The sequence below is a fragment of the Amphibalanus amphitrite genome, unplaced genomic scaffold (assembly GCF_019059575.1).
Source record: "Amphibalanus amphitrite isolate SeventyFive unplaced genomic scaffold, NRLGWU_Aamphi_draft 000065F_arrow, whole genome shotgun sequence".
NCBI lineage: Eukaryota > Metazoa > Arthropoda > Thecostraca > Balanomorpha > Balanidae > Amphibalanus > Amphibalanus amphitrite.
The window spans coordinates 691,944-704,471 of NW_024881561.1; the positions used below are offsets into that span (position 1 = coordinate 691,944).

At 54.0% G+C, this 12,528-nt stretch overlaps 1 protein-coding gene across 4 annotated transcripts in view; it reads left to right on the forward strand.

Annotated features, from left to right (window-relative positions):
- Window positions 1-12,044, forward strand: part of LOC122378818 (RNA pseudouridylate synthase domain-containing protein 2-like) — a 146,513-nt gene extending 134,469 nt beyond the window's left edge. For all 4 annotated transcript variants that reach the window (XM_043360334.1, XM_043360335.1, XM_043360336.1 and 1 more), the window contains exons 9-14: window positions 250-361; window positions 6,406-6,596; window positions 7,620-7,805; window positions 8,304-8,435; window positions 9,405-9,634; window positions 10,450-12,044. In XM_043360334.1, coding sequence (XP_043216269.1) covers window positions 250-361; window positions 6,406-6,596; window positions 7,620-7,805; window positions 8,304-8,435; window positions 9,405-9,634; window positions 10,450-10,527 — 929 coding nt within the window. In that variant the 3' untranslated portion in view covers window positions 10,528-12,044. The remainder of the gene's footprint in view (window positions 1-249; window positions 362-6,405; window positions 6,597-7,619; window positions 7,806-8,303; window positions 8,436-9,404; window positions 9,635-10,449) is intronic.
- Window positions 12,045-12,528: the final 484 nt, after the last annotated feature.

The window sequence follows — 12,528 nt, forward strand, 5'->3', positions numbered from 1 at the left end:
AGCCTCCGAGACGTTTTGGCATGTCTCTTTCAGGCTGTGAGTGTGCTGCAACAGTGCTGAACCTGGCGAGGTTCTACCTATGGGTATATCCTGGTCTACTGATGTTCTACGTTTCACTGTCCGCGTATTTCCATTTCCCCTCGCCACGCGATCTGCTAATGTTCGGCCGCTTCTGTCCCCTGGTCTACTGACATGCAGCCGTTTCCTGCTCCCACGTTCACCTGTGCTGATGTGTTCGTTTGTCCGCAGGTCTGCTCATGTTCGGGCGCACCCCGGCAAAGGCGCGCGACATGGAGCAGCAGATCCGGACGCGCCAGGTCACCAAGGAGTACGTGTGCCGCGTGGAGGGCGAGTTCCCCAGGTCAGTCCCCAGCCCTCCCTGCCACGGCTCCCGTGCTGCTGCGTGTCGGGCCGGCCGCATTTCTGCCGCCGGTCGAGCGGGAGGGGAGGATAGCGTGACCAGAGTTACGTGAGCGGCAGAACCGATCACGATCGAGATATCGAGCCGAACAGGTCGGCTTTGGTCGGATTGGGCCGACCGGCGGCCGCAGGAGACTGCCACTAACGGGTGCCGTTGGTGTGTCTTTTGATTACGACCACCGACGAAAATTGGTATTTGTCGCGATGCATTATTTTGCAGACATATTGTGGAAATATAATGAACCCATAATTGCTGTAGCAGCAGCTCCCAGAAAAGCTGATATCTCAACATATTTTAAGTTGTGGCTCAAGTCTAAGGTTGAACTAAAAACCCATTAGCTTGGTCCTAATCTGCTGAGGCACTGCGTATGGCGTGCCAGGCTCGGCCGCGCTGGCAGAGCCGAGCCTTTGTCGCCAGTTGTTCAAAGAGAGTTCGCCACAACTCGATCAGCACCGCTAACAATGCGCGCTGGAATATTTTTACATCGTAACACGGTCTGTCTTTTGAAGTTGAAACCAGATTTGTGGGAGCTCGGGTCCAAGCCTCCAGTTTCAAAGAATCCAAGATTTTCTAGAGGATTGTGTTTTTGTGGTCGTGGTGATGGTTATTTTCCATGTAATGATCTAACCCTCCCCTTTGTTTTTTAAGGTGTTCTAACGAAACCGAACTGAGTTTCAGTTCTCCTCTCCGACCTTCATGAATTATTTTATTTGATTCATCTCCCTCCTTTTGCTTTTCTTCCACCTTCAGACCCTCTCCCCTCGTCCTGTCTCCCTTCCCTCACGCCTCGTCTACCTCTGGCTCCTCCAGCCTGGAAGGTAGCACGACTCTGATACAATTTTCCGAACTAGGCTAATACAATCCACACAAACTTTTCCAACAACTCGTCGACCTTCTGGCGGCGAACCGGTGGAGTCTGCCCGTCCCTCGACGAGCGAGCTGAAAGCGGCCATTTTGCCGTCGTATATTTTGTATGTTTGTCAAAGGTGCGTCCCCCTTGGCCCGCCTGAGCTGAAAGAGGTCCGCTGAGTGTAGCGTCAGGTACACCGTGTTTTGGGGAGATGCTGAGCCGCTGTTTTTGCCGACGTGTTGATGGGGAGAGTGAATAGGCGGGAGGGCAGAGGGAAGTAGGACGAATGAAAGATCGGATAGAGACACACTTCAACTTCACACGACCCAAACTTCTAGCTGTCGGCCTGCTATCAACTTCTCTCTGGCTCTGAATTATGTGGGAGCAACGCGTTGGTAGGCTGGTAGCGCTTTCAGCTTGTCAAAATAAAAGCAGAAGTGTTGGTAATAGCACTCGTTTTAGCAGGAAAGATAGCCACCGGTACATCTAACAAATGAAGACAATTCTGAACAGCTTCGAGTACCTGCCTACAAGTACTTGTTCAGCTTTTAATTACATTTGACCGGCTCATGGCCCTGTTAATATAATTTGTAGTGGTTTTGTGGTGCCATCAGTCCGTTATAGTGTCATCGCGTAGCACCCAACTGAGGGAGAATGATCGGTACCGTATTCCTTCCGTGCCAGCCGTGTACCATTCAATGCGTGAAAAAAATGAGATGTTATGCGTTCAACGAAACCCGTAACAAGCCTGTGTGGTCCTGCATTGACCGTCCATTTTAGCTAATATTTGCGTCAGCCGCTGAGGTCACAGCTCGTCACCGGTGAAGGTCGACTCGGTCTAATTAATTTACGGCGATCGTAGCGGTCGCGCCCCTGGCATCGACACAGGCCTCCATTCCGCGGCGCTGACTTACTGTGGAGCAGGAATGTCCGGTGCGTCGGCGCCTGCCAAGCCCGCTCCTCACGGGCGTCCTGGCGGCCTCTGGGCGGAATACGAGTCGGGAGCCGCTCTCGGAGAGTGCGGGGGAGGGGGGAGGGAGGTGCGGTCTGGGTCGGTGTCCGGTGACCCGCGCAGGCCGCTCTCTCAGCCAATCACAACACTACGCCGCCTGTGCGACCGATCCGCCGCTGTTGTCCGACGGTGTAGGTGGTGGTGAGCTGAGCGGGGAGGGGTCACCCGGTGTAAGGGCGCGAGGTGGGCCAGAACAGTGGCGGGGGGGGGGGGGACCACACACCACCGAGGGTTCGTTGGTCGTCGTAGTTGCCAAAGTTTCCACGGCATGTAGGAGGCGTTGTCTCCTGGGTTTCTTCGCCTATTGCTTCGTTCCGATTAGTCGTCGAAACTCTGGAAAAGACTCGAAGGATGAATTACTTTTATTCCATCGACTTAATCGGTAGACGAATTTTGGATGTTTCATTGAGTACTAACGAATTATCCAACGAGGACACCATGCAAAAGAGTGCAGAAAAGAGTGCAGTACTAAAATCAGTTAGTTTATCTGTAGCGCTTCAATCAGCGTTGATTGTGACGCGAGTCTCTGCGATATTTGTTGTAATATCGCCCAGCTGGGATCGTCATCCATCTCCCTCCCTCCCCTCCCCTCCCCGGCACGTACCGGGCGGCCGGGACTCACTCCCCGAGCCACAGGCGAATCCCGGACCGCCCGGCGGCTCAGGGGATCGCACGCGAGCTGGCCGATCTTTGGAAACGGCACCGCCAGGTCGCTCGAACTAATCCGGCAGGTTAAATGGGGTCGTTTGAGTTGACCCGCTGATTGGTTTTTATGGCCTGGCAGCACCACAGGACGTTCAATGGCTTGCTGAACTTTGTATAAGCAGTGTCTGTTATGTTGTTCTTTCAATCGCCTCTCCTTTGGCTGTACGTCAGAAGAAAGTGCAGTCGGAGCTCCTCGCTTCTCGACTCCGTGGTTCCCACCTCCCTGCTCTGTGTGTCTACTTTGGAGCGGCGCGACTGAGCGGTTACCGGCGGCGGGCTCCGCACACCTATATGGGCCGTCATTTCGCCGGGACGTGCCGTGGCCGCGGTGATTTATTCACGCCTATACCAAATCACGTCCACTCCCGGGGCAGATCTCGCCTATCATAGGGTATGGCGGCGCTCTGTTCGGCCAGCTGGATGTATCGGCGGCATTCTCTGAAAATGGGGCCGATCCGGGCTGCGGCGTGGGCCCACCTGGCACCTCTGACACTTCTCTAGCGGGTCATTGGTTTGCTGGATTGATGAAGTAACGTGGCCCAAATAATTGTACTCCTCCTACTGATGCCTTCTAATCGTTTACCATGTTGTACGATCCATAATATGTTTTAAAACTGCCTCACAAAGTCGCGCGTCTAACATTGTCAATCTTTATCAAAGATCGTTGACATGGAGCACGTAACTACACGTGCACGTAAAACGTAACTATCCACACTCATAGCACATTCACTGCCCTAAATCCCATAGGCGGCGGAACGGGGAGGGCACCGGGGCACCGTGCCCCCCCCCCCCCCACACACACCCTTTGATTTTGGCATTCCCCCTTAATTGAAGGTGTTCCGCCGCTACTGCTAAATCCTCGCTGACCGCAGGACAGGTGATTTGGGTTCACGTAACTGGCTCACGTTCGGGTCGACCATTGGCAGACGGCGCCGGCTCTGTCCCAACATAGCGTCTGTTTGGCCTTGGTGCCAGAGGATGGGCGGCAATAAATACTTATCCAACTATCTCTGTCGCCATTCCTGTCAAACTTCCTGGCGTATCGCTTCTGATTCTAATTCTAATAAAAGCCGGCTAATCTGTTGGTGCCGGGTGGGTCGAACTCTGCCAACTGGCGCAGACGTGTGGCCGTAAATTTCTTTTATTTCACCCGCGAGATGGAAGTTTCAGTTCGTGGTCAAACTTCTCAGTCAGTTCATGGCGGGCCGTACACCGAAATGGAGTGTTTCATGAGCGACACTTATATTAGGAATATTTTCTGACCTAGGGTCCGAAAGGACGCTTGATACGAGACTTGATTAAGACTTGATACGAGATTGATACGAGACGCTTGATGATGATGAATTCTTGAGATTTTGTCACTGCAGTTTGTTAAAGGGACCCTCCCACCTTCAAAAAAGTTTATGAATTGGCATGAAAGTGATGTCGCTCGGTTCAGAAAGAGCGAAAACGAATATCTACCAAATTTCACCGAAAAATATTCACTGGTTTTCAAGATATTAGACTTTTACTTTTGTTTACTTTTTTTGGGATCTCCTCTCTTTCTAGCGATTTTATTTTAGAAGTGCGGCGTTTGCGGCAGATGTTGCGCGCAAATAGCATATACCACCGCGTGCTACAAAACGTTTTAGTCAAACATTTAAAAATCGTTAGATATTTGCGCTGACGTCACACATTCACAGCGGTATTCCTCAGCATTAGCCCCTCTGAATCAAAATGCTGCAATTTTGAAATTCAATATTTCCGATTTAAGGCATTTCTCGATGTTGTGAGTGCCGAAACCGGTAATTGTGAGCCAGGGACCCCATTTTGGCTATCTCAACTCAAATCTAATGTTAAGGTGGGAGGGTCCCTTTAAGTGAGCCGTTTCTTCATTGTTCACAAAGTATTTCAGAAGTCACCGTAAACATTAGGTAAACACATGCTACATTTAAATTTTCACTTCAACTAGGTAGAGTAACGAAGGGTAACACTAGGCAACGAAATTACCTAGTGGTAATTTCCGGCACCATCTTTAATGAGCTCAACATATATGGCCTGGAGCTCAACACACTCGTAGTAAGACATGAGTCCAGGGCTGCGGAGTCGATGGATTTTCGGCGGCTCCGACTCCGACTCCGACTCCGGCTTTCAAAAACCAGCTCCGACTCCGACTCCGGGCAGAATTGTCGACTCCGACCGACTCCAAGTCCCGACTCCGACTCCGCAGACCTAGCAGGGCTGCGGACTGCGGAGTCGACAGATTTTCGGTGACTCCGACTCCGACTCCGGCTCGGGTTTCTAAAATCGACTTCGACTCCGACTCCGACTCCGGTCACAACTGTCGACTCCGACCGACTCCGACTCCGACTCCGACTCCGCAGCCGTGGATATGACCATGGGAAATGATTGCTAATAATGCCTTAAAACAAATGCAAATAAAGCGAGGTATTGCAGTAGCCATCCGCACAGCTTTCAGGGCGCGGAACTCTGGTTCATTTAAAGACGGACGCTTTTCATTAGTCCTCTATCTATCTATCTAAACTACCCGGATCGCTATCGCCTCCACCTAGTCGCCGCGCCGACCGGCCGCACAGCAAATAAAACACGATGTGATGCCCGGATCCACTAATTGAACCGTTCAAATATTTGGTGATCCAACCCGCGCTCATCCAGCGACCTTTGTGATCGCCGCTGTCCATCGGACGCCACCTGAAAGATAGACGACTCGATGTAAGGCTCGAGTTTCTTGTTCTGCCGGTGCTGTGTCGGTTGTTAGTGGTAGGATCGTATCAGTTCACCTATCTTCAGCGGTCAATGATTAACGGCAATTGCCGTCGGAGCATTCAGATCACGCAACAGCGCGCAAAATGGCGCAATCATGAGGCAGTGCACGTGAACGATTGTTTGCCCGGACAAAAACGAGTATCAGCTTTCAGTGTGGATGTCGGAAAACTGGCTCAATTTATCTCCCTCCATCGCGTCGGTTTGCTGGGTGAGACTGCAGGGGTGGACATGCAGTAGGTAGTCCTATACCGTCTGTGTCTGCCGTTTCGCAGCTATATGGATTTCCGCCGGCAGCCTAAATTAACGATGTGTCGCCTACATATTTTGTCACCCTCAGCTTCCTCCCACACTGACTCCAGAGGTTTTCTGAAGGGTGTTGTGTTTTGTAGTGAGCGTGCAGTGTTCTTAGGTCTCCAATTCTAGCCCTCTAATTCTTTTGTGATCCGCTTATTACGTGTATGCTACGTATGCTATAAGTGTCACCCAATTTCAACTTCTGTAACATTTTATCCGCGTGCCACAGGGCCGAATCTAGCGCAGAGGACCGATCACTGAGTCGTGCCCGGCCTGGAATGAAACGTCTCTCGAGTGTAACCCTTGGAGTCCACCCGTCGGGTGTAACCTCGCCGTCCGCCCCCTGCTTGTTCCCAGTGAGCCGATCTCGTGTAAGGAGCCGATCGAGGTGGTCAGCTACAAGATCGGCGTCTGCAAGGTCTCTCCCAAGGGCAAGGAGTGTCTGACGGAGTTCACGCGGCTCAACTACAACGGCCGCAGCTCGGTGGTCGTGTGTCGGCCGCAGACGGGCCGCATGCACCAGATCCGGGTCCACCTGCAGTACCTAGGTGAGAGCCGGTACCAGATCCGCGTCCACCTGCAGTACCTAGGTGAGACACGGGTCCAGATCCGGGTTAACCTGCAGTACCTGGGTGAGATTCGGACGGTACCACCTGCAGTACCTAGGTGAAACACGGTACCACCTGCAGTACCTACCTAGGTGAGATACAGTACCACCTGCAGTACCTACCTACCTAGGTGAGATACGGTACCACTAGGTGAGACACGGCACCACATCCGCGTCCATCTGCAATACCTGAGTGAGATACGGAACCAGGTATCAGTGCTACCTATTCCTTGACTTCCTTCAGCAAAAACGAGCTTCTGCCCTCGTTGTGCTGTGCAACATACAGTGCAACATGGATATTGAGCCAACAAATATATTTACAAAGTCCACGTGTGCAGACACATCCTCTAGTCACATCTCATTGGCCGCGAGGAAACCAGCACCACAATGGCATTGGATGGTGTGCCGGAACAGACCCCATCGCCTGCTGTTCGGTAAAGGTCAGCGGGCGCCCGGTCTGCCTGCCAAGCAGCCCGCCGACAGCGGCCGGCCCGCGGCTGCCGCCATGAATTCTACAGACGCCGCCGGTAGCGATCTCAGATGCAGGGGGCGCGCCGTGGTCTGTACTGTACTGAATGGACAGCTGATACGGCGCCGGTGCCGCGTCCTGTGGCCGTGATCTGACGCCTGTAATGGGCATCCGCCGCCGCCCATCCACTGTGGGTTGAAACACCGGAAATGTACAGACGACTGCGGTGTGCCTTGGTCGTTATTATAGGATATCGGGTGACTGACTGTATTTAACTGGTCTTTGTCCCGATTCCGGATCACATATTAATATTGCAGACGAATTGTTCACTGTTGTGGTCAATGGTTGCTGCTATGCCCACTGGCCAGGCCATATTCGAGTGTGTCGGTGAGTGATTTAGTTGAAGTTCGTCACCGTTATGCTGGCCATATTCGAGTGTGTCGTGTCGCCGTGTGGCACGTGTCGCTTCTGACCGGTTCCCTCCCACCCGGGCAGGTTATCCGATCATCAACGACCCCCTGTACAACCACACCGTGTTCGGGCCGGGCAAGGGCAAGGGCGGCACCATCGAGAAGTCGGACGAACAGCTCATCCAGGACCTGATCGCCATCCACAACGCCGAAAACTGGCTCGGCATGGACGGAGACGTCGAGCTCAGCATGTTCAAACCCAAGGAGGCCGGTGAGTGCCGCACCACCCTGGACAGGGAGGTTGGAACTGTGGTGTGGTCAGGGGCAGGGCCCGGAGATGTGCGATTTAAACGTGAAACGCAGATTTTTAAGTAATGTCACGACGCAGTGAGAGACTGGACCTCATGTTTTTCATTTTTAATTCCTATTTTTTTATGCCATGATAGTTATTTGGCAGCTCCATGTTAAGTGTAACACATGCATTTTGCAAGCTGACTAGTGCGGCCTGTCTGAAGATAGCGTGTGTGACAGTTCTTCTAGTCCCCATGAGGAGTCACCTCGACTTCTTTCCTGACTCATGACTGTAATGTCCCTGCTCTGTAGGTGTGATGGTTCCACCAGTACCCGCCAGGTGTCGGGACGGCTCTGTACTGACTGTTGTGTCCTGTGTCCCTGCTCTGTAGGCGAGATGGTTCCACCAGTACCCGCCAGGTGTCGGGACGGCTCTGTACTGCTACTGACTGTTATGTCCTGTGTCCCTGCTCTATAGGCGAGATGGTTCCACCAGTGCCCGCCAGGTGTCGGGACGGCTCGCCCGCCACGGCCAGTCCCGGCCCCTCCGAGACAGCCGGTCAGCCCGCCGCGCCGGCGTCAGCCGTCCCTCAGACCCAGCGCCAGACGGGTACGTCAAGTTCTCCCTTCCCACCTCCCTCCCTACTCCGCCGCGTGGTACGTGTCTATCGCCATCTCCCGCGATCGGGATCGGCGCCGCATGACTCTTATCGAACAGTTTAGGCAGCTCTCGTAAACTTTCCTTGTGATCTCGAGAATCTATTGACTCTTACGGCTTCATCAATAGTTTCCAGCACGACTATTGTTTTCAGCTGACTCAGACTCGGTCTTCAGCTGTTAATGAAGCCTATTATTTTGTCGCTGAATAAAGCACTTCGCACTATCACCAGCACTTGGCACTATCACCACCAGACTCCTGTCGCCAAATAAAGCACTAGCACTTGGCACTATCACCACCAGACTCCTCCAGCCGCAAGGCGGATGAGTCTGAAGGAGACCGTGGCTCTAATTAGAGTCAATCTAAATGCACCCCTCGCCATTTGTCGCTCTGTTACTATTAGGACAGCGCATGCTTACCCGGGACTGCCTACAGTGACTGGGGTGGTAAAACATCCGACACCTCTGTGGCGGGGAGCGACGCCTGTTTGTGGGGATACTGGCAGCTTCAGAGGCTTAGCCCGGCTATAAAACTGATCTTCAGGGATCGCCCGCGGCCAATGGGAGGGAGGCGGCAAGCGGGCTTAGTGCTAACTGCCGGAAAATGGGGCTAGGCAGCTTTTTTCTGAGCTGAGTCGTGACTGTACTGGCTGTGTCTTGTAATGGGACGTGGATTATGAACGGTTAGACGCGGAACGGTTGCGTCGTTTGTCGGGATGCAGCTGATGTCAACGTCTCGTCATTTGTCAATGATCGGGACCCCGCGTTTCGGTGCTTCTTTGTTCGGCAAACCTAGCTCGCCATTCAGTAGCACAGAAGCTGTATGACGGTTTCCTGCACAGTCGTCAAACACCTTACAGCACAAACTGATGTTGAATACCGGGCTGGAAATATGTGACTGTACATACGCTCTACCCCACAGGCGGTAGCGAAGCCGGCGCCCCCATTGCTGCTGCGGCGGAGCCCGGCGCCCGGGACGGCGAGACGCCTCCGGCGGCCGGCGCGGCCGGCGCGGGCGGGGGCGGGGGCGGGGGCGGCACGTTCCGCCCAGAACTGATGGTGGCCGACCCGCACTGCTACGAGTGCAAGGTCCGCTACCGCGACCCCAAGCCCAGCGATCTGGTCATGTACCTGCACGCGCTCAAGTATGCGGTGAGTATTTATCGACAGAACGGTGATGTTGTGATGTTGTGCCGGGCAACGCAGCTATCGATGCGACAGTGTAAGGGTATCATTTCTCAATTAATGCGTATGGCTGGAAACTGTTATGAACATTTAACTATCCGATGTTGGAAAAGTGGAAGCTCAATGTATGACTGGTTGTATTGTTTACTGATCATGAGCATCTTGTTATTGCTTTTTCAAAGAGCGTAGTGAAGTTTATCTTCGATTATTATTGTCCTAGATCACAATTTCACTATGTATCAGAGTACATCGGAGTGACAGCTGATGGTTCCCCTAATGTACCGTCTGGTGACCCGTTCTCCTCACTATTTCGACTGGCGCTCTTTTCTTTCTCAGTATCCCACCTGGAAATCCATTCTCCCCTTGCTTCCCTGTCCGCAGTCTATTTCTCCCTCACTGTCCCATTTGACAGTCTGGCCTCGATATCCCATCTCCCTCACTGTCCCATTTGACAGTCTGGCCTCGATATCCCATCTCCCTCACTGTCCCATTTGACAGTCTGGCCTCAATATCCCATCTCCCTCACTGTCCCACCTGACAGTCTGGCCTCGATATCCCATCTCCCTCACTGTCCCATCTGACAGTCTGGCCTCGATATCCCATCTCCCTCACTGTCCCACCTGACAGTCTGGCCTCGATATCCCATCTCCCTCACTGTCCCATCTGACAGTCTGGCCTCACTGTTCCGTTTGACGCTCTATTCTCCCTGGACAGGGTCCCGGCTGGCAGTCCGTTTACCTTGTCCCCCAGTATCTTTCTGACGATCTATTCTCCCTGGACAGGGTCCCGGCTGGCAGTATGAGACCAAGATGCCCGACTGGGCGGCCGAGGACTGGCGCGACCCAGACGGCAAGGCTTGAGGGGCGCCAACGTCCGGACGGCAAGGCCTGGGGGGCGCCCCGTTCCAGACAGCTGAGCCTGAGGGGTCCGCCCCGCCGCCGGCCTCCCTGTCGTCATATCACCGGGCGCTGTCGGTCCGGCAGTGACCGGGCCGCCCTCTGGAGTTCTTCCGAGCGCCGAGAGTTCGGCAGTGCGGCGGCTAAGGCCGGCGGCAAACAGTCTTTCCATCGGTCGGGCGCCGCCTGACCCAGACTGTAGTGTAGAGACGGGCGGGTCCGCGGGCCGCACGGCCGGCGCTGCGCCTACTTCCGTGCTGGAGGCCGCTGCTTGGCCTGCTGTGCAGACTCGAATCAAAAGACAAGTGTCTGGGCGGGCCCGGGCCGCGCGCCGCCTGTGTCGGTGACTGGCGGGTGACTCTGTGTCAGCGGCTGGCCAGCCGGCTGGTCAAACGGGGGTGTTTGTAGCTAGTGGTACTATGTGCGGCCCAGTGCCTCAATGTCTTCGCCTCGGCGCCGAACGATGGAGCCGATGTTATAAGTCATATCCCGCGGGCGGACATCATATGGCAGCCTGCCTGTGGACATATGGCAGCCCTGAATATAGTGCCGCGACCGGTGCAAAGTGTCACTCGCTAGTGTCACGAGTTTTCAGTGTAACTCGGCAAAACTGGCGCAGCCCAGACGCGCTACAAGGATGGACTGTCTTTGTAAACTTTCACACCTCTTCCCATGATGTGCTAGGAGATGATTTCGTTTCCGGATGTCTATGTCGCGACTAACGCGCTGCTGTGACGGCGGGCAGCCTCTTCCGTCGGCGCGCCGCGGTGCTGACCGGCGTGACTCGCGCGCTCTGTCCGCGGCCGTGACGTCACGCTGACGTCACGGCCGCCGTGCCTTGTGAGTTGGCGGCGCGGCCGTGCCTGCGGGCGCGGCCGTTCGCCAGTGCCTTGGTCTTACCTCAGTCTCCCGGCGCTGCGGCGCGCTCTGCGGGCGCCGCGGCCGCCGGGCGCGGAGCCGCGGGCGCCCCCTACCGGCCGAATGTCAGCGCGCGAGGGCTGGTCTGTCTGTTGGTATGTTTGCTTTGAGTTTGTTGACTGCGAATGTGTCTGGCTGAGCCGAGTATCGAGCTGTAAGAACTGAAACATGACCGGATGCTTTCCGTCCGCTTTTTAGACTCAAATTGTGTCCGGAAAACCACGCACATCCTTTCAACACGCTGCAGACACCGCCAAGCGTACAACTGAGTGTAAGGTGGCGTGTGAATGCTGTAAAATTGCGAGTTGGACGGATGTGTCCTGTGACGCCGAACAATCACCGATGGATTCGCTGCTCGCCCCGTGCTGCCATGAACTGACGCACGTGTGAGGACATGGTTGTCTCAGTGAGAGCGGGGATGCGTGTGTGCTGTCGACAGGCGATATCCGTCAGCGTGAGCGAGTGCCGGAGGGCGGTGGGTGTGTCGCTCTGCTACTCAGTCTCCCGATCAGCCGAGGCTGGCCGCAATATGTTGACGTTTGAACAATAAAATGACCTTCCGACGTGTGTAGTTTCTTTGTGGTGATGCTTCACCTCATGACAGACCAAGCAGGCACGAGAACATTTAGTAGACAGAGCTCTGGCCTCACGGTATGGATGCCACTGTAGGCTACGGTGAAATGGTATAAAAGCTTAAACACAATGGGACTGAACTCTTCCACCAGTTTTCTGTCGTAACTTTAAGTTAAGACATGTAATTGGAAATACCTACCTACTGAAATAAAATCGACATTTTTATTGAAGACGTCAGAGTCGAACAGTCAAACTGGAATGGCGTGTCCCAATGGCCAGTAATCCAGAGACACGTTGGGGAAGAGGCTCAGGTAAGGTAAGTGGATTTAGGATTACAACGCTCTTGGTTCTATATTGACATAGAATAATCTTGTGTCTGAGGCCATACTTGTGTCCAGTGTCCTTGTTTTGGCCGGAGCCAAGATTCTTACGCCGGAGCGCAGTGGAATTTCATTCCTTGATATGGAAACAATT